Source organism: Lytechinus variegatus, chromosome 5, assembly GCF_018143015.1.
Source record: "Lytechinus variegatus isolate NC3 chromosome 5, Lvar_3.0, whole genome shotgun sequence".
In the NCBI taxonomy this organism is placed as follows: Eukaryota; Metazoa; Echinodermata; class Echinoidea; order Temnopleuroida; family Toxopneustidae; genus Lytechinus; species Lytechinus variegatus.
Genome location: NC_054744.1, coordinates 17,223,647 through 17,247,149, shown reverse-complemented (window position 1 = coordinate 17,247,149; position 23,503 = coordinate 17,223,647). Strand labels below are relative to the sequence as shown.

At 36.5% G+C, this 23,503-nt stretch overlaps 1 protein-coding gene across 5 annotated transcripts in view; it reads right to left on the bottom strand.

The window, feature by feature from the left end:
* The window catches only part of LOC121415602 (death-associated protein kinase 2-like), a 79,025-nt gene that overhangs the window by 35,538 nt on the left and 19,984 nt on the right, over positions 1 to 23,503 (bottom strand). For all 5 annotated transcript variants that reach the window (XM_041608880.1, XM_041608877.1, XM_041608876.1 and 2 more), the window contains exons 3-5: positions 22,997 to 23,135; positions 12,605 to 12,728; positions 9,680 to 9,728 (exon numbers count right to left, since the gene is read on the bottom strand). In XM_041608880.1, the coding sequence (XP_041464814.1) occupies positions 9,680 to 9,728; positions 12,605 to 12,728; positions 22,997 to 23,135 (312 nt within the window). The remainder of the gene's footprint in view (positions 1 to 9,679; positions 9,729 to 12,604; positions 12,729 to 22,996; positions 23,136 to 23,503) is intronic.

Below are 23,503 nucleotides of genomic sequence, written 5' to 3'. Positions count from 1 at the left end.
CATGTTTACGTAGAGATGGGTACCCCCGGAATATCCAATTTTAATAGTTTACGAAAGTAAACCAAAAATGGTTTTATTTGTAAAATTATGATAATTATACAATGTTTTACGATTCCAAACATCATCGAAATATAGTTTAACATTTTTTTTATAAATCTTTGATACCGATCTTACGATTTGACAAATTCTATGCATAAATTAGAGATTAGAATTTATCCAAATGTCAATAGGGTCTGAAAACGACAAATACAAGTCCAGTTATGGATGGCCTGACGTGGTAGAATATTTATCGATTGAATTATTTTACCATTTCAAAATGAATGGTTTTGTGGCGTTTTACCAACAGTTTTCATAGTTACTTTGTATTACAATGATCATTGAATGCATTATCCCACTTATTTTGGGATGTAATTTCAACCTCTATGATTGATTACGTAAGATTATAATTTTCAAATTTATCGGCACTTTTGCATGTCGTAGTCTACCCACGTGATGCCACTACGTCATTAAGAAAGAAGTTATGACAGGTTCGGAGGTGTCATAAATATTTAGTGAGGTTGTTGTACCCGATCTTGGTAAAGAGGGCTTCGTGAAACGGTTAGCGGACAAGTAGCTCACTATCTCCGATTTAGTCAAGAAGTTAGACTTATGACGGTGTTGAGAAACGGGCCCCAGGAATTTGTCCCGATAGATATGTTTCGGGGCGGTGTCAATGCAGGAATAATTAATGGGTATTTTTTAGTCTAAAAAAGTTCTCATAATTTAACGGGGATTCTTATGAATGAGGCGGTTTGAAACCACCTAATATGGTTGAGAGTTATGAATGTTCAAGAGACAGAGCTGTCGCAGGAGGATGCCCAAATTATCTCTCCTCCATCTCTCATCAAATGAAATCGGCCGGGAGGGACGGATATAAATTCAAGTCACGGATACAAATCCCTTCATCTAACAGCAGCAAACTGTCCTTCAGACTGATAGATTTTATCGTGCAGACATTAAGGAATCAATTAGCAGAAAGGATTAAGTAATTTAGATTCCCTGGTGTAAAAGTCACATAAGAAGTATTGTGGTATAGTGGTTCTCATTTTTTTTTTTGGGGGGGGTAAAACTTGTGTTTCATCCATAGGTAGCTTGTATCCTACTTAAAGATCTTCATTTTCTTCTGCATAAAGTTCATCAACATTGCCGCTCTCAACCCAAGTGAGGAAAATTAGGTCCTGTAGGGGATTTATTCCTTAAAATGCATTGAATAAATGATGCCTCATAAAGGTACAGTAAACAGCTGTTCAATAAAGTCTATCATTATGAAGTTGAAGTTGCTTGAAACACACAAAGAGGGCCATCATTAAATCGATCATGATTAAGCATCTCATTCTCACTGTAGTTTAAAACTCTTTCACTAAATGGGAATGAACCATGACTTCCAATACATTCTTTCTTCATTGAATCTTTCCTATTAAATTTGTATGTATGTTTTTCCTTTCGCCTTAAAATTTTCAACACAGCATTGTAGAACAAATCATGCAAAATCTTCCCTTTTTATCATTTCCTAATTATCGATGTGCCAGAGGCTGAAATGGTGTTCCCATCTTCATATCAATCCCTGTACATGTACCTGTTAATGGGTAGCAAGCTCATCCGCTATGAATACCAATCCTACACATCCAATGCCCTAGTTCTGTTTCTGGATGGATTCTGCGTAGACCTACAAGATTACTTCAGAAAATATCACCCACTTCTTGTTTCTTTTTCTAGCAAGGTAAACTCCTAACATAATTTTATACTGTAATATCCTTTATTATTGATATCATAAAACAATGAAATTGAATCAAATTAAAAGGGCAAAGTGTTAACACTTCAAAAATGCTAATGCTTAATAACATCAATAGTTTTTTCAACATTTTTACATACATGTAAGTGATTATCAGATAAATGTGACCAGTCACCCCAAAACAATAATTTTCTCAAAATGAATTATGAGATTTTTACAGAGAGTTGAAAAAAAGCACATCCTAAGCTCTAAAATGTTACATAATTTGTAAAAATGATCAACAGCCCACACAATTACTTCATTGAATGCAGAAATAACAGTGAGAGCTTCAAAATAAAGAAGAAAACAATATTTGAAGTTTGGTGTTCACTATTAAGCATGAGATGTGCACATTGTGCAATCTCGAAATAACTTCCAAGTAGTCTGGAAAAATGCTGTCAAAGAAACCCTTCTATCTTGTTGTTTAACATTGAACTTTACAACTTCATTTTTTCAAAAATATGAAGGACAATTACTTTTTCTTTTAGGGAAATTTTTTTTTTTTTTTTTGAAAACCATTTACAGACAAACATCCCAGGCGACTTATTGCTTCTCATTAGGTGGCTGGTAACAAATTGTTGAATCCAGAAAGACTTACTCTGTGACACTGAAATCGTAGTCACTCCATGAAAAGGCTTGGTCCCACTGCACAAACGGATGCAAAAAGGGTGTAAAATGGAAAAAAATCTTGCCATCCATTGGAAAAACGTTATGTATCCATTGCGGAAGTCTTTGCATACATGTTTCATACGCTATATATCCATCGAGCATCCGTCCACTGTGATTTCATTGTTCGTTCATTTTGTCCATTGTCTGGTCGGGAGCAGATGAAAACGGATGGAGCCACCCCAAAATTTTGCTCGTCCGATGTAACCGTTATGGATACGTTTTGTGTCCATCGGCCAGTGGGACCAGGCCTTTACAGTGATTGGTTAACATTGGTTTGACCTTTAAAAAATCTGAGCTAGAAGGTCACACTTGTTACCTGTGTCTGTAATATGTTAAAAAAATGAATCCCAGAAAAAATTGCGTTCAAAAATAATTATTTAGTGCTTCAAAAATTGAAATATAAAGTGACCGAAAACACCATCTTAATTTCAAATTCATCCCATACACTTATGTGTACTATTTAGGTGTCAATAAGATGCCTATTTACAAAATTGGGATTTGCCTTGTAGTTTTAGCTTTTCATTCTCAATAATGGTTGTTTTCAGGGTTTAATAGATCTAATACATGTACTTGTACACATGTTTCATCTTGGTTTGAGAATTTTTTAAATCGGCTGCTCACAAAGTTAAAATTATTATTAAACCCTTTTTGCTTTTATAGAGACTAATTGTTACTTCTTCAGATTTTCTCATTTATATGAATGTTGACAATTATGTACTCTACTACAAAGTTGGGATTTTTGCCTGTATATCCAACCTATTTTTTTCTTCTTATGGGTTATTTGGGGATTTAAGGATCCTTTTACAAGCTCAGTGTTTCAGCACAAATCTCAATTTTGTTTTTCTCCTTCTAGCTAATACGAAAATGAAGAAAAATATTACAAGTGTTTTTTCAAGACAGGTTTGCTTATTCAAGAATTATCGATTGATTCCCTACAGAAAAATCATTTTCAAATCATAAAATATGTTTTAAAATACATGTTTGCCTTTCACAGCTTTCCGCTGCCAATTTCAAACAAATGCAGATAAAATCACGTTGTTTTTCTCCAAATAATGATCTTTCAGCAACAAAAGAATAACCCCTTCATAACCTCATATTGCAATAATAATTGGTCACAGTTGGATGCTAGAATATAGAATGAATTCATACAGCCAGGTCCCGGCGCCTTGGAGGATATTAGTTACCCTTATAGTATTAAGGTATGAATCAAACCATGAAAAACATTCTGACATTTCTTTTCAAGTTTGTTTGTTTCGCACAACAGTAAGAGTTCACCACAATACTAAGAAGCAGACGGTATACTTGAAACATTACACACTGGTAAAAGACAGGGCCATTATGCTGAATTATTGATTAAAAAGGTTGAATATTTGAAAAGAAAAAAGACACAGCTAGTTGGCGTAATTGTACCCTAGGTTTTCAAAAAGAAACAAGATGCGTGGAAAATGAAATTTGCCTGCAAATACAGACCAGGGAACCGTCTTACAAAGAGTTACGATTGATCCAATCAATCGTAACTCTATGGATATCCATTAGTGTCATAATTTTTTGGTACAAGAAATTTGCAAATGTCCTTTGTAAACAAAGGAGAACACCCCAAACTGTCAAGAAATCAATGAATTTATGGATATACATTCATATCTAGAATTTTTTTTGAACAAACAAGCATTTAATATGTTGACATTGCTGGCCGTCCATAGGTGCGATTGATCGGATTAATTGTAACTCTTTGTAAAACAGGCCCAGTACAATGAGCTGACACATTGTTACATCTCATATAACGGTAATTGCTATTGCATACTCCTCCATAACAATAATCAATATGAAAAACAATGAAATGCCTTTCTTTGCCTCATAATAGTTCATGAAAGTAAATAATTCCATTTTCAATAACATCTTGATTTAATCTCTCTTTTTTTTCAAAGCAAGTAAAAACTAGATAAAACAAAATCAATTTTGAAAAAAAATGGCGGTATTATTGGAATTCATTTCAAGCTCACATTGCTATTTATTTGTCCAGAGCCATTTTAAGGACACTGAATTTTCACTGATAATTATTAGTCATAACATATTGCAAATATCATACTAAACTATGATGTCAATTTTACAAAGCTGTGCTTGCTTCAAACCATCAATTTGGTAATTTTCTTGAAGCGCCATGAGCACTGAAAGGTGGACCTTTGCGCTATACAAGAAGCCAACATTATCATTGTCATCATCATCATCATCATTAGTATTAGATGACTGGAGAAATATCACACCACTCAACTTTAACCCCCCAAAAAAAACTAAGAACTGTACATCATCAAACATTCTCAATCATAAGCCAGAGCGTTGATGTTATATACCTCAAATACTTCAAAAGAAAACAAAATCCTTCCTTTTTTTTCTCCACCTCCATTGGAAGACGTCAGAGAATGGTCTACTTTCCCTGGGAAGCAATGAATCATGACGCCAAAGGAGCGATTATCGTCCTCCGCTTCAATTTTCATTAACCCTGCGCTGGCAGCCGCAGAGTGCGAAATCATGGATATTTCAGAATCGACCGTGCCAGATCCTCACGGATGAGTAGTCAGTTGGTGGAAATTCCCAGATGTACCCTCACACTGCCGCCGTCGTCAGATGATGGGATCGTGAGCAGCGTGACGACATCATTGCATGGGACTCGGAAAGAGCCGAGAGAGGAACCGTGAACTGGATATTATGGCTGATTACATTTCAAGCAAATAAAGAGGCAAATGTACTGAGGAAAATTACCAGTGCGGTACGTCAGGAATTTAACCAGTCAGGGGCCCGTTGCAGAAAGAGTTGCGTTTAAACGCATACCAAAAAATCGATCGCAAGTCTCAAATGGGCGCTGTTGATTGGTTGAAATCAAGTTGCGCATGACTTGTAGAGTTGCGATTGATTGCAACTCTTTCTGCAACGGGCCCCAGGTCTGAAGTTCCCTCAATCTAGCTGGTTTAACCCATCAACAACTGATCTTACGATATACATAAATGGGCATTACAGGAAGGTAAAACATTTTCTACATAAAGAGTCTGGAATTCTCTCGGCAATATAGTTCAATGATATGTTTCTTATCTTCATCTGTATGCTTTATCAACCTTATTGGAGACAAAAAAGAAGAGCATAAAGCCTTACGACAAGCACTATATGAAAAATGGCGTATCATTCTCTTCTGCTTAGAAACTGAGGACCATTTACTATATGCACCATCATGCTTTCAAATAAGAAAACGTAGTAAATATACTAACATGAAGTGCAATTTTCAAGACCTTCTCAAAAAGATTGGGTTAAAATGATACATGAGCATCTGCTTGTTGAAGGTAAAAATCCTGAAGTGCAACTGATGTAATTACACATGACAAAAAGCTTGGCATGTATGGGTAGATATTCTATTTAATAAAGCCATAATATGCAAAGCTGACAGCATTAATAATCGGTAGGCGGCTTCGTCTTTCAAAGTCCTGTAATCAATTTGGGGTGTTCTAATTATCTTTTGACAAAGATAATTCACTGTCGCAGGCTTTGTTTCTAACTTGATGAGTCATCTATCAATGATTCATATCATTTTCTGTGTTATGATATTGTTTTTTGGAATCTATTAGTGTCTGTATGAATAAAGATTAAACCCTAATGAAGAGTTGTGCTATGTCTTGTCTAGTAATCAATTATGGATGAACTGACTATAATGCAACAAGACACAGGCATTAGACAGGTCAGAGACACACCGGTAAACCAAAGAAGTGGTGATGACATCAGCAAAATATAAATCAAACAGTAGAAAGGAGATGCATTGTAATTTGAAAGCACTTCTATGTTTCATTGATATTCCAGATCTTTTGAACAAATCAAAAAAAATATTGAGATTCAAAAGTCTTGCAGGTACCGTTAACTAATCCAAATTCTTAAAGGACAAGTCCACCCCAACAAAAATTTGATTTGAAAAAAGGAGAAAGATCCAACAAGCAAAATACTGGAAATTTCATTAAAATCGGATGTAAAATATAAAGAAAGTTATGACAATTTAAAGTTTCGCTTATTTTTCACAAAACAGTGATATGCACAACTAGGTGAGTCAGTCGATGATGTCCATCACTCACTATTTCTTTTGTTTCTTATTGTTTGAATTATACAATATTTCATTTTTTTATAGATTTGACAATAAGGACCAACTTGACTGAACCATATAATATTAAACAATGCTAATTCCACATGTTCAGGGAGGAATTAATCATTGTATCACTTGACAATGAGGAAAAAATTAGAATATTTCATTTTTCATATAATAAAATACTCATTTGCATACCAGCCAGGATGTGAAAAAAACTGTTTTGTGAAAAAAAGCAAAAATTTAAAATGCCATAACTTTCTTATTTTACATCATTTTAGACCTGTACATTTATACCATTGTGTGGGCAACAAAACAATCTTACCACCCTCCCAAGTCCCAACCCCATCTGCCATCCTGACCTTCCCACCCTTTCCTCTCTGGAGTCTGGCCAATGGCTGCATCCAAAACCACTCACTTTGTCCAAACATGGACCCTACTAAGAAGGGTCCATGGCATCAGACAGAATTGATGAAGTCAATCTTCTTGCATTCACTTTAATAACACATCAATATCTGCAATCATGTGCATCACTGGCATATACATGTATGATTGCTATAAACTCACACCAAGCTGTTCCCTTGCTGCAACTTCAAAAATTAAGGGGAATCATTACAGACATATTTTTGCTCCGATGGAATTCTCACAATCAAATGAAACTTCTGATTTTAGCATTATTAGCCAAAATGGGAGTCCATTTGGGGGAATTCTTAATGCCCCCCCTTCCTTTAGCATTATCAGCCAAAATGGGGGTCCATTTGGGGGAATTCTTAATGCCCCCCCCCCCTTCCTCAAAACTCTATGTCCTATCAAACTGAAGTGAGAGGATGACTTTACATTGTTCTTCATAGTGAACTACCTACATGTACATGTAACAACCAACTATTCTATTTTTTGTTCCAGAAGCTTATGTCAAATGGGAGTTTTTCCTAGGCAATATTCCTGTAGCCCCCACCCCCCCCCATCCCTCCAAATGAACTGAAACAAAAGAATGATGAAACTACCTCACAACTCAAACTTCTGGTTTCAGCAGCATCAGTCAAAATGAGAGAATTCTTCTGCGACATTTCCTGTAGCAACCCCCCCCCCCCCCTCCGCCCCCCCCCCAAAAAAAAACATATGTCTTAATGGACTGAATCAAGATGATTACAAACACTAGACACGCATTACCACCTTATCCTCCAGACAAATCACAATCCTATAATGCAAACAGCAAATCCCATCAGTCCGTGCCTCCTTCCCCCTCTACTCCGAGAGATATCATATTACAATCATTTTTGCTGGTGCATCTCACATGTCACTGTCCACTTTATACAACCCGAGATCTATCATAACATTTCATGCCCCGCCACTCTTTATGTCCACACCTTTAATGGCGTTTGCTCTCGCGATTATCTCACGAGGCGCTTTCGTACTCATCCGATCGAATACCAGGTATTTTATGATCGGAAGTGAGAATTCTCCCTCGATCAGATTATGCCAGGTTTTTGCAGAAAGTTCATGTTCCTACACAGGTTTAGAAGGTACTATTTTTGCAATGTGAAGGCAGATTATGTCAACTAAAGATATGCAAGAAGAAGCATATGAACTGTAAACATGTGGTCTTCTTGCTGACTTCATAACCAGAGGATCTTTATCAGATTTAGGCTGGTGTGAATACAAAAAATAAACTATTTCAAGGGCTATATAAACACGTTCTTGGTAACAAGGAGCAATAGTAGATCATATTTGCTGTAATGTTTTGAGCTCAATGATTTCCAAAATTTTGGAAAACGAGTCCACTGCTAATAGACTCAAATGAAATAAAGCATTCATGTACCACCCTGTGGCAAAAGCATCATCATCATTGAAACTTATGTCAATTATACCTGCTAAATCAAGCGACAAAGAAAACATGAAATCCGCATAAACCATGTTTAAACCACAGATTCAAAACCACCAATGTGAGTTTATACCAACATGACCACCTTAACCTTCTTTGTTATTTATTTATTTTTTATTGCATTTGAGTTGGTGTGCATTAGCCTAATGAAAGAAAAAGAATATATGCATCTTCATGGAAGCATATGGAGCATAACGAGTAAACAAGCCATTTGTTTTAAGTACCCCTACTGGGATACATTAAAATCCCAATTATCCATAATGAGGTCCAAGAAATATCAATTACGCCCATTGGCTCAACTACAGTACCGATGTAATGATGCACATAATTGCTCATTAGAACAAATATTTTATACTCTATAAATAAATTACCATAATTAAAATTCAAGGAATTCTTCAAATATACAGACGTTCATAGAATAAGTTTCTCCTTAATTTTTAACATTTTTTAGGGGGGGGGGCTTTCTTACTCTAACAAAAAAAAGATACTTTTATATCACATATATAAAAAATAATTCCTATAGCAAACCTACATCTGAAAAATATGGATGCTGAGTCCTTAAAAAGTGTGTGTTATAGCGGTCAGCGAGTGTCCAATGTATTGATAAATTTGAAAAAGAATGAAAGAGAAGAAAAATCTCCTGCCTTGACTGCATTCTTTTTTCTTTTCTTTTTTTGGGGGGAGGGATGCCTCATATTCCATTGACTTTGTACATAAAATGTTGCTGGTCTTTGTGGATGAGCTTTGCCACGCCATGTCTGTTAAGAGCCTTTCTAAGGAAACATGAAGAGAAGTGCATAGATGTCCTAAGGGCCGTCTGCACCAGCCAGAGTTTCCAAATTAGCTCGCTATTTCTGATCCGGCAAATTATTCCGATCTTAACAATTTCAAGATTATTTGTTATGGAGACGCAATCATCGCACTAGTTTGCAGGATTAATCGAGATTGCAATCACAAGTCAACTTGGGATTATTTGAAAAATAGAGTGCTATTTAACAAATTATTATTTATTCATGGCGTCAGACCATAGTGTATCGATGCCTCGCTCGAGCAGGAATTGCTCTTCTTGCGATGGTGGAGACAGGGTTTCTTGAATCTCGAGATTAATCGCGAAGGGGACTTATCGGGCTAAAATCTCAAGATTGAGCAAACTCGGGCTGGTGCAGCATCGCCTTTAGATTGGAAAGTGAGCATATATCCTTACCACATATCCGTGTTCAGACTCAATGGCTCAAAGTTGATGATCTCGGGTGCTGAGGAAAAATAAAATTGGAATAGGATCATGAATATGAAGATAGATGCTGATAAAATCTGATTGAAAATCCAAAACAGACTTTCATCCTATGAAGGCAAGACATTTAGTTCTTGGAACTTGTAATGGAAGCCATAAAAAGCCAGTGAATAACTATTTTTGGATCAAAAACTTTCTGTTTCAAAACAATCAAACATTTTTCTAACGGTTTACATGCATGATTGGGGGTCTGTCAGTGTTCCTTTTTGACAATCACCCAATCAAAAACTACGCAATGAAAAGCACAACAAAAATCTCTATATAGGAGAATATAAGCAAAAGTTGAATCCTTTCTTACCGTGTTTACACATTGACTCGGCTCGCGTGTTGAATCCGCGAGCCGAGTTGAACACTGCGAAGAAGGGATCAGAGATCGCGTTTATACGTACATATAAAAAGGCGAGTTCAACACGGCTCGCGGATCTCGAACGGAAGAATTATGACGTCGCAAATTAAACGCGGGAAATTCACCGCCGGAATCGAATCTTGTCCGTGCGAACAACAACAATGCCAAAAGTGAAAGCGCGCGCAGTGACCTGGTCAAGAGAGTTCGACACGGCTTTCTGTTTACACACGAAAAAATTGCCGAGTCTGACTCGGCTCGCGGGTTGAAACCTACGATTTTGGCGGATCAAAAAAGCCGTGTTCAACACGGCTCGCGGATCACACTGATCGCGTTTACACAGCATAAAATTGCCGTGTTGAGCACGGCTCGCGTGTCGAACCCCCGAGCCGTGTCACTGTGTAAACACGGTACTGGAGAGCCCAAAGTCTTAATGGCACGAAGTTATGAGTGCTCCAGCCCCCCCCCTTCCTCATCATCCCCTCTCCTCACCCTCTCCCTATCCAACTAAACTCTTTGATCTGCTCTATTCTTATCTTCTGCTGGTTGTATCCTCCTTGAAAGCCAAAAGTCTAATACCCCTTTCATAAACCCCATTAAAATGAATTAGGCGGCTAATAGCAGCATAATTTGGTCGTAAAATTGGAGGAGGACAAGAGTTATCCGCATTACTCTGATGCTGCTATTATCCGCATAATAGCAGCATCGGGACAAGATTTTGAGTTTATGAACGCATTTCCAAATAATGCGGATAATTGCCATGGTGCGGTCACAAGGTCACCCTTTTCCAACACAACCGCATCGGAGGGGGCGTGTCCAGTTGTCATGGCGATTATCCGCCTTTTTCAGGACGGGCGCTCGTAAACATAATGCGGCTTATTTTCAGAGTTTATGAACGCAATTTTCATTGAATTATCCGCATTACTCTTAGGCGGCTAATTGGAGGATAGGTTTATGAAAAGGGTATTAGTGGCATGATGTTATGGGTGCTCCAGCCCCCTTCCCCCACCCCAACCATCCCCTCTCCTCACCCTCTCTCCCTATCCAACTGAACTCTTTGATCAGCTCTCTTCTTATCTTCTCCTGGTTGTATCCTCTTTTTAGAAAGTCCAATATCTATATCACAGAATGATGTTCTGCCTCCCCCCCCCCCTCTCGCTTCCTGGCCCCCTTTCTTTAATACCCCTTCTCATCAATTAAAGGTATTGCTTAACTTTGTGAGCAGCCGATTTAAAAAATTCTCAAACCAAGATGAAACATGTATACAAGTGCATGTATTAGAACTAATAAACCCTGAAAACAACCATTATTGAGAATGAAAAGCTAAACCTACAAGGCAAACCCCGATTTTGTAAATAGGCGTCTTATAGACGCCTAAACACTACAAATAAGTGTATAGGATGAAATTACGATGGTGTTTCAAGTCAATTTATATTTCAATTTTTGAAGCACTAAATAATTATTTTCGAACGCAATTTTTTCTGGGCTTCATTTTTGTAACATATCACAGACACAGGTGACAAGTGTGACTTTCTAGCTCAGATTTTTTAAAAGTCAAACCAATGTTAACCAATCACTTTAAAATCCTTAATCTGCCTTCATACTCACCTACAAATTCTGCTGTACCCATGATATCTCTTATATCTTCTCCCGGTTGTATCCCCCATGAAAGCCCAAAGTCTTATTTGCATTATGTTTTGGGTGCTCCAGCCCCCCCCCCCCCCATCATCCTCTCTCCTCACCCCCTCCCTATTCAACTGAAATCCTAGATCCCCGCCCCCCCCCCCTAAAATTACCTATAAATTCTGCAGTGGTCATAATATCCCTTACTTTCTCCTGGTTGCTCCTAGAAAGCCCAAAGTCTATAAGCATGAGGTCCCGGTTCCCCACCCCCCCCCCACTTTCTTGTCCCCCTTTCTCACCCCCCTTATTCCTTATTAATTAAAATCTTTAATCTGCCTCCATACTCACCTACAAATTCTGCTGTACCCATAATATCTCTTCTCCTAGTTGTATCCTCCTAAAAAGTCAAGAGTCTATAAGCATAATGTTCTGGTTCTCCCCTCCCCCATACTTTCCTGCCCCTTTTCTCATCCCCCTTCCTAATCAATTAAAATCTTTAATCTGCCTCCATACTCACCTACAAGTTCTGCTGTACCCATGATATTCCTTTTATCTTCTCCCAGTTGTATCCTCCTAGAAAGCCCTAGTATTGTTTGCATTATGTTCTGGGTGCTCCAGCCCCCCCCCCCATCATCCACTCTCCTCATCCCCCTCCCTATTCAACTGAAATCCTTGATCCCCCCTAAACTTACCTATAAATTCTGCAGTGCAGTGCTCATGATATCTCTTACTTTCTCCTGGTTGCTCCTAGAAAGCCCAAAGTCTACAAGCATGAGGTCCTGGTTCTCCCCCCCCCCCTACACACTTTCTTGCCCCCTTTTCTCATCCCCCTTCCTAATCAATTAAAATCTTTAATTTGCCTCCATACTCACCTACAAATTCTGCTGTACCCATGATATCTCTTATATCTTCTCCCGGTTGTATCCTCCTTGAAAGCCCAAAGTCTATGAGCATGATGTTCTGGGTGTTCCGGTTCAGCAGCATCACATTCTCAGGCTGAAAAATAAAGGAAATAAAAAATTAAAAAAAGTTAAATACATCTTGCCTTATAGAAGGAATTTCAGGGTCTTTACTTTGAAAGATTATGGTGCAAGATGATAACTTTGCCATGACCGACATTTTTACATTCTCTTAGTCAATCAAAACCAAAGATTTCATTAGAGAGTACTGACGACTTTCAAGAAACAGTTACTCAAAAGCCTACTAGACATTCAACAAGAATGCTATGAAGACACAACATTTGAAATAAAATACAATTACAGAAATTGATTTGGTATGATCTTCGGTCAGGCTTGTTGATTTCTCCTTTTTCTACAACATCAAAAATACCCCTTTAAACATCCACAAGCCCATATTTCAAAAATGAAAATAGTACCATTGCATATATGCAATATAATTTATGACATACAATTAAATGTGGATGTCTTCTTTGCATTTGAAAATGAATCAAGATTTACATGTTCAGTCTGTTCTACATATTAACTCTTAATACTTCACATAAATTCAAACACAATGGCATCTTCTCTAAGGATCTACATATTTATGTTTACAGCCTCAAGTGATGATATGACTCTTCTTGTGTCAAAATGCCCCTTCACTATAAATATACACATTTCTCTGCTGTGTTTCGGGATAAAGTACATGTATCTGTATCTGCATAGGCCAAGCATCTTCAAGAAGATATCAATATCATTGGCCTTACACTATTGAACCAGAGACAGTAATAAAACCTGGTGATACTGGTATGAATATTTTTATGCCGGTAAAATATGCCGTAGTTATGAGCTCGATCTGCTCCTCGTGAGGGGGATATTGAATTTACAACAATGAATGATAAGTCATTCGTTGGTGAGTTGGGGATAACGAATACGAAAATAAATTTTCCCATCAAAATGAAAACCTAGCCCCAAATAATAGGTCAATATTGATATGAAATCAAATGGTCTGTTTTAATATCTAAAATTTTGGAGAGGTAGAGATGATGATGATGATGACAATGGCGGCTGTGGCGACGACGATGATGATGATGGTAATGATACAAACAAAAATGATAATACATAAGACTTGTGTAGTGCACTTTCCTCCTTCATTAAATCCTAAAGGCGCTTCAGAGCATTGGAAAAAGAGAAAAATATAGTCAAACTTACATAGAATACATGTTCAAACTTTATCAATGAAAAGTATGGGATAAGATTTAGACAGAAAAAAATAAATAAACCAGGTGACAAACACCTCACCTTTTTATCCTGATAGATTGATAGCATAAGGGATAATCCTTTCAGGAATTTCAAATAAAAATATTGCTTTACAAATATTGCTATACTTTTGTCATGGACTTTTATTGACTGCTCAAGATCAAATCCAGCATGAACAGAGTGCTATTTCAAAGAAAGAATAGCTTCATATATATGTCAGTAAAAGGAGGGGAAACAATACATTTCTGTTCTGTGGATTTGTTAACCTTTTTCAGTATAAAAAAGTCAACTTTCATATTTAACACAAAAGCAAAATGCAGACACAGAGTTTCTTTTGCAAGTAACAAATGCTCTTTTTGAAATATTTTTAGAGAAATTTTGTTTTGTCTCATTTAAATGTCTGTAGAAAGTTAGATACTAACAACAATTTTAATAACAAATTCACAAGATATGGTTCAGATCTAAGCTGACAAGTAATGTTGCAGGAAAAATGTTCAAAATCAGTGACTCTATTACATTGTGTGTTGCCAGGTATTGAGTCGTTATCAGGAAGTTCAATTTCACATTCAATAAGCACTATTTTTACACTGTTCATGTACATGTACATACATGTATTTTCAGTACAAAATCAAATTCAAATTGAACACAAGAGAAAAAATTACATACATTCATTAAATTTCCCTTTGTCTAATTTTCTAAATATCAATAAAAAACCCTGATACAACAATTTCATCACTTCTTCACAAGCTATGTTTCAGATTTAAATTGATAAATAATTTTGCAGGAAAAATGTATTTAGAAAATCAGATATGCACTGACAAGTAAGGGATTGTTATCAGGAATTTCAATTTCACGATTGCTAAGTGAATATTTCAAATAAATTGCCCTTTGAAATTAAAACCCCCAACTTTTCTCATTCAAACACTTTAAATCAAGTTCCTCCGAGGGACACACTGCAATAACATGTACTTATAATCTGATTAATATGGTCCGGACCAGTGCATTAATTGGGCTGTGACGGGGAAATCTATAATAAGGCAGAGACTGACGTGATATCGGGAGAGTATTATTAGCTCGCCTGCTGGGAATCAAGTAGTGATTTTAATCATTACTTTATCCCTCTTATTTATTCCCTGTATGCGGCAACCTTAAAGGGAATTTTACAAAGTACACATGTAAGTATGCATTCAAATTTTTTAACAATAATCCTTAACAATTTTCCAAAAGAGGAAAAACCCATCCACTCTCTACCAACATATGTAGTTTATTCCTCTTAATTCACAAATTAAATGATTAAAGTATATTGATGATGGCACATTGCCACATACATTGTAACATCAGTACTATTATTTTCCAATGCTATAGACTTTAAATAGTAAAAATGCCATTATTGGATTTGGGAGGAAAACATTCACAAAAATACTGTTTAAAATTCTGCAGAACTAAAATGACTATTATTCGAAAATACAATGTAAAAAAATATATTTTGGCAAGCAATTTCACAATACATAAAGTAAGCCTTTTGTGATGAAAATACAAAATTTTAAGTCACCTCCCTCCCCCCCCCACAACAATTCCTTCTTTCTTTATCTATTATTCTTTTTTGGAGGGGGGTACTTCTTGTACTGCCTTAATCTGCAACATTGGATAAGCTTTAACACTGCAATTAATGGGGATTTTCCAGGCATCCATTTTTTAGTTTCCAGGGATTTTTTTATTATGGGGGGGGCGAAATCGTCCTGAGCCCCAATAAATTGTTTTTCCCTGGTTTCAACGATTATTAAAATGTCTAGACAGCATTTGCTGTAATTTGTGAATTGCTGCTGCAACTTCCCTTTGGAATGCCAGATTAATGGAGGGAAAGCTGCATCAATAGTGTATTCAGACCGACTCAATCACCAAAATACCTTTTAAATCACAACTCGTTCATGCCCCTAATACCCAATAATTAGTTTCTGAAATCGCATCCACCCGTAGCAGACCATTTCATTGTGAGCATGCCCAGCATTGTTTTGATTAGCTGGCACGATGCGCGATTCAAAAATCGCTAACTCAGCAAGCAACGGCCACCTCACCTTCACCCAGCTACTTGCTGGGTTTAGAAAGTTCTTGTAATTTGCTTTCACACTGCAAGAATACCTGCAAACTTGGAAAAAATACCTGTGAAAGTTATAGTAATTTTAACAAATACCTACTACTTTATATTGATTTTTTTTAGGGTATACTACAAGCATTGTGCTTTCACTGGCAAAATAACTGGAATTTTCTTATCGAGGTAGATCAGAGTAAATCTCCCATCCTGAGAATACCTACTATTCTCAAACTTTGATTTGAGGCGGTCTGAATACAGAGAGCAGAGAGTGCCTTGTACAGAGAGATATCTTTCTTTCTTTTAAATGCCTTGTTGACATTACTCTTCAAGGTTCTTCATGATAAATAGGATGGACAATAGGCCGAACAGAATAGTTTCTGATACAACCATTGTCGTCATGAGGCCACATTATACTGCATTTATAACACAAGTCATTTTAGATAATAAGATGGTATGTTTAAGAGCAAGGATTTACCCAGAAAGATGTCATCACAGATCTAGGTTTAACATTTTTGTGATGCATTAATCTCTGTTGACTATTGTTGATTCAAAGTAAACTGATTGTGCTTAAATCTTCCTTGAAATGATGGAAGGAAAATCATGTAAAGCCACTTCAAAAAGTGGACACACATACGTATAGTATTTAAAAATGTAAAATAATAAACAGCCTAAATCCACAATTCCATTTTTAAAATATATTTTTTACCCATTTTTCATGATACTACGCTACATATTCCATTTTTCAGAGCATGTTTCCTGTGATAAAAGTGAAAAACATGTTGATGATTGTACAATGGTAATTGTTTATTTGGCCATGAATGCTGGTTGACCAGGGTTTATTGGCTGACAATTTAATCAATTTTTCATGGATAAACAGTCCATGTAATATTGTAAAATATGAACTGAAGATAGGGCTAGACTACAGTATTATTTTCTCGGCCATCCGATCTGTGCAACAAACAGCTTGCAAACAAATGTGGAGCGTTGTGGCCCTGTGGATTAGTCTTCGGACTTTGAAACAGAGGGTCGTGGCTTCGAATCCCAGCCATGGCGTAATTTTCTTCAGCAAGAAACTGATCCACTGTGTGCTGCACTCAACCCAGGTGAGGTTAATGGGTACCGGTAGAAAGTAATTCCTTAAAAAGCTGTGTGCGCTATGAACGCCTAGCTTAGCCGAGTAATATAGGAGCGCCTTGAGCACCTAACAAGGTGGATATGTGCGCAATATAAATACCCTATATTATCATTATATTAACAGTGCTCAATGTTCAGGACGATAAAACACTCTCCGGGCTCATTTATAGGCTGAAATTAGATTTTACACTATAAAAATAAAACAAGTTTCAACAAAGGGTTCAATGCCATTCTTAACCAAAAACCCTTTTAAAATGTAAAAACCTTTTAATAGTAAAGATTCAACAGCGTTTTTGATTTTCATGAAAACATACACATACAAATAAGATTTCATTAGACATTCCAACTGTTTCCTATACCATGACTTTTGATAAGATCAGTACCTATAAATCTTGAAGCTTTCTCTTTCTGTCAACTGATTAATATCAAAACCAGACAATTCTTCAACAAATGAAATATGGGAACCTTGGAAACGAAATATAAGTCTGGAAGAATTGGCATCTGCCAATTTGCCTCCTTTATTTGGTGCGGGGGGGGGGGGGGTAGGGTAAGATGGTTGCGCATATGCTCCGGTTTTAATTGAGGAGTGATCTGTTTAGCTCTCATGAGAGCAAACAGCTTCTTTGTGAACTGAAGACCCCCATAAAAGTAAAATATATCCATGAGGCATGCCACATACTCTTTTTTTTTTCATTTCAAATTCCTACCATCTTTTCTTCATGTCTAAAAAAAAAAGAGAGAGCATTGTAAAATACCCAGTACCCCCCCCCCCTCTTGTGTGAGCCCAGTCTCTATGTGCGTGTTACCCTGACGCTGATGTAGCATTGATGCTGCCCATGCTCTGAAATCAATGTGTGTATATCAATGAAGCATGACTCCCTCATTACCCACAAATGAATAATGATTAGGATCACTCCTAAAGCTTGCGGTTTTGACCCGACTCTAGGAATAGAGAAAGGTGGTTCTGCTCCATTCATTATTGACTGAGTACTGTATTTTTTCTGATATTCAAAGCAGACTTCACACAGATGAAAGAAGATTGATATTAAATTGCAATTGAATAGCAAAAAAAATTAATACTGTACCTACTGTACACGGCAGATCCAAGTCAATAGGCGCATGAATGCCCCAAATTTAACTTTTATCGTGGCAAATTTGCCAATCTGCAATAGATAATAGACACAATTTCCATAGCGCTCAATATCTAACATCTACTTATGGCACTTCATTCTATCCCTATCCTAAGCAGTAGGCACACCCACTTAAGAAATCATATTAATCTCAACATAAAAAACCTTCCAGAAGTAAGAACTTACAGATTGGTATTTATTTTTCATTTTTGTCTATGTTCACTGGCATCAATTCTAGAGCTCCCTTGATCACTGGGACATCACAGGATTAGAGCGTCCCATGCAGTGTTAGGATAATTGATACTGATGTCCAAATAGCGATGCTGTCATAATCAATGTGTCACCATTAATCTGCGACGAGCCTAACGGTCTTAATGACGTCACAGTCTGGGTTTACTGCATGATTATGTAGTGTGTGTTACGCTAAGATTTTGTTTGTTACACATGACCTGTAATACTTCAGAGCTTTTTCCCCAATCTATTTTGGGATTTTAAAACTAATTTACAATATGCAATCTTTTTCATTCTTTCATCGTTTGTTTCATGAGATTGCATGACTGAGGAAGTTTGCAAAAGCCAACCAAAAGAAGAATGAAATATCATATTGATTAAACCAAAGAGAAAAATAGGCAAGGGAGAAAAGCTCGTTATTACATACTTTGAACCCTTTAAACAGAAATTTCAGAACAATTTTTTTATTCTTTTCTCAATAAATAGTAAAACAAAATAATGTTTTGAAAAAATAAGTGGTAATAAACAGACAGAAGGAAGGTGCATCACTAGCACAATCTTCTGAAATACAAGTACTGTAATCTTACTTATACCCTTTTCATAAACCTATCCTCCAATTAGCCGCCTAAGAGTAATGCGTATAATTCAATAAAAATTGCGTTCATAAACTCCGAAAATAAGCCGCATTATTTTTACGAGCGCCCGTCCTGAAAAAGGCGGATAATCGCCATGACAACTGGACACGCCCCCTCCGATACGGTTGTGTTGGAAAAGGGTGACCTTGTGACCGCACCATGGCAATTATCCGCATTATTTGGAAATGCGTTCATAAACTCAAAATCTTGTCCCGATGCTGCTATTATGCGGATAATAGCAGCATCAGAGTAATGCGGATAACTCTTGTCCTCCTCCAATTTTACGACCAAATTATGCTGCTATTAGCCACCTAATTCATTTTAATGGGGTTTATGAAAGGGGTATTATTTTCCTTTGCCATTTTCACATAAGTGCAGAGACCAACAATGTATGTATATTTCATTGTAACCGTAGTAACACAATGCAGGACAGTGCTGCTTGACCACCAATTTTCATCAATAAATAAAAGAGGCCTGAATTGACTAAACGACAGAATGGAACAAATTTGTTTAGCGGTTTGACTTTCTTCACACCCACTGTTGGTTTTGATTCCTCAAGGACTGTTTCCTTGATTTGTTTGATGAGCACTTGGCATATTTTAGCAGGCAATGGATGTTTTCACAAAAGGTGGTTTCAGACCGCCTGGAAGTTTGTCAGTTCCAGGTATTCTCTGATTGGGAAATTGACCCCGATCAGAAAAAACCAAGTATTTTGGTAATGTGAAAGCAAACTACGCGTAATTTCCCTGAAAGAAAATACCCGCTAAATAGCTGGTACTTGGCGAAATTACGAGAACTTTCGCGAGGATTTTTCCAAGGTCGCAGGTACTGTATTTTGGCAATGTGAAAGCAAATTACGGGAACTTTTAGCACAGCGTGTCGTTGGGCGCGGCGGCGTGGGTGGATGCTGGGCTAGTGATTTTGAATCTTGCGCCTTGCCTGCTTATCAGACCATAGTGCGCATGCTCGTAACTTCAGGAACTTATCCCGAAAGATATGTTTCGGGGCAGTGTGAATGCAGGAATAATTAATGGGTATTTTTTAGCCTAAAAAAGTTCTCGTAATTTAACAGGGATTCTCATGATCGAGGCGGTTTGAAACCACCTAAAATGATTCCTTATTAAAGTGTATGGCCAATAAAAATTGGTAGGACTGACATCTTGATAGAACAGTCGCAAATCCTGTTGGCGCTGAAATTTGGGGCACTGTACCTCAGCTCTCACCATAAAAGGGGTAAGAAAAATTGAAGGTACCTTTATTTAGTTAGGTTGGTTCATGGAGGGTAACATTTTCAGTACAAATAAAAGGAGAAGTGGGGCAACAGGTCATTTTAAGAGCCCTTGAAATGTCCAGGAACAACCCCAGTATGATTTGGTCCTATACATAGTAACAATAGACTTTTAAAAGAGCAAGAAAGAAAATACATAGCATCTAGGGCTAGCAGTAGGCCTACTTGGTAAATCAATCTTTTAAATAATGCCCCTTATATGTTATTCATACTTGCAAAGATCAAAACTAAATTCATTTTGTACATGTATCTCATAGGCTAAAAGATGGAAAAGTCTAAATTCATACTATTAATGTGAACATCGCTTTGCACAGAACGTGTGCGTTGTACATTCTCATAATTTGGGGAATGGAATGGACTGCTAATATGTGATCTGCAAAACCGATAGTAACCACATGCAGGCATGCCTTTCTCTTTCTCATCAATGGATGACTGTTTACTCTCTTCTTCACTGTTGTTATTGGTATTTGTTTGCAACAAACCATCCGCTACACATTTCCCATCATTGCCATAGTACAGTACACATACATGTATGCAAGCAAAAATTTCACACATCAATTATCCCTTTTTAAAGTTTGTTCAAGTGGGACGCTTCCCGCTTTTCCCTATAGAATCAACATTTTTTAAATTCAGTTTTGGAGATGCCGATCAAAAATTAATGTGAACAGAGAATCTTACAAAATGGTCAACCAAATGATAGCAAAAAATCAAGAACAAATCTGTGCAAAGTTGTTATGGCAGAAATAGAGTAAATGCCAAGTAATGAACAGAAACAAGCCTGCTTGTTGATTGAAAAACTGCATGTTCTCATGGACCTGCATCATACATCATGAATGAATATCCCTAAGAGTTTCTCATGTTTACTTTTTATGAAATTATAATAATAATAGTAATCATAATGGTATATTTACCCAGGGTAGCCACTTCAGTTCCAAAAACTGTTTTCCAAGCAGGCCCTGCTATTATTATTACCCAGCTAAGCTAGGCTACCTATTCAAGTACAGCTTTTTGAGGAATTATTTCCTGCCAGTACCCATTTACCTCACCTGGGTCGAGTGCAGCACACTGTGGATAAATTCCTTGCTGAAGGAAACTACGCCATGGCTGCGATTTGAACCCACGACCCACTGTTTAAAAGTTTGGAGACTAATCCACTGGGCCACAACGCTCAAATACAAGGTGCATTGTGTTACCCAGAAAACTCCTTACCAATTTCTTTGATTCTACTGTTTGGTTTTCACATCATAAAAATATTTCTACAGAATAATCTTGGTATGATTGTGTAAACAATTTAGCTTCATTTCAGTGTTAATAATTTCTTCATACATCCATGTCATCAAAGGAAGGTGATGCAATTATACACAATATCTGCATTCCATCATGTTGAAGAAATAAGAATTACCTTTACAAAATATTCCCTAAATCAAATAAGACTTTGAACATGCTCATTCTTCCTCGATAATGAGATTTGTGCATTATCTCTTTAATACACAACCAACTGTCAAATTTGGAATGAAGATAATTACAGACTTCGCTATATCCTTTGATGCATCGTCACACAGAAACCCCATTCTCAATGAGGAAGTTCACCCTAAATTCAAGCAGGGAGCTTTCAGGAACAATAAGGCAAGAATCATGCTCACAGTACACTCGTGAATAAAGCCTTTGAGCATGGAGGTTATACTTTGGGCAAAAGTAAATCCTACATTTTAAAGGAAAATAAAGTAGTTGCAACAAAAAATTATTTCATCAAAGTTAATTGCCATCATATTGTTATAGATCTGGATCTGGTACATTGAAATAAACTTATCTTCATTAAATCATGAAATCTTAGCATAATTTAAATCAGATAACCGATAATTGTGATGATCACTATTAAACACAAAAATGCATAATTGGGAGAGTGTAATAATATTGCTTTGAAAAATACTGATATTTCATGAAATTCCATGCCTATTTTGTTAATTTCTCAGCGATTACATAGTTTTTTTCCAGAGCCATTTGGCATATTTTTATTCATACATATAGACACTTCATTTTATTGGATTCTGTTCAAATTCATTTTGAGATTGTTACCACGACTGGCATTTATCTTTAAATCAAATCGATGGTTCATTTCTTAGCAATATTTATTAAGATAATCTTTTCCTTTTTGACTGATCACAATCAATATAAAAAATATTTCTGAAAAAATTAATTTGTTTATATTAGAGTAGGGGAAAAAAACTTTGTTGGCCATAACCTAAATGGCCCTAGTTGAACCCACCAACTAATTATTATTTATTTTTCCTTTATTTTTACACAAAAAAGTTGACAGACCTGGTGAATATTGCAGTATTCAATACCATTGATCTTGATATATACATGTACACAGCTCTAAAATAAATAATGAATGTCAGGAATCCCTCCCGCAAATACAACAGAAAAAATAGCTTTTACAAATCACATTTAATATAAAGGTATATTTCTTTTTAAATACCAACTGACCGACCCTAACATTTCTTCCTTTTAAAGCAAAAAAATTAATATCATTTTCTTTAATAAAATACTTGCTTGTACCTTAAGATCAAGGTGGCATATATTCCTTTCGTGCATATGTTTAAGAGCTTCCAGGATCTTCTTGACAAACTGAGCCGCTACCTCCTCATTGACATGGTCCTCCTCTGCTAAATAATGGAAGAGTTCTCCTCCAGTTACTCTGGATGAAAGATTAAAAGAAAGAATAAAATATGAAATAATGCTTTTTGAAGGACAAACCATGTTGATTAGCATAAGAACTACATATTTCATAAACTAATTTGCCTTTCTACATGTGTAGTGAAGTTGTTCTATATTAAAAGAATCAACCAATTTCATAGGAACTTTTTATTAAACACATTTGAAGTTGGTCTGTATTCTATCAACACTTTTTACCAAGATACTTGGTTTAATAAGTTAATTCAAACATGGTTGCCTTCAATTAATTTTTTTGATAGTCATAGATAATATATTTTGTTCCGAAACACAAAATAAAAATATGCTGAAAAAGATGCATTTTGGAAGGGAATTTTGCAGATCCATGGATGT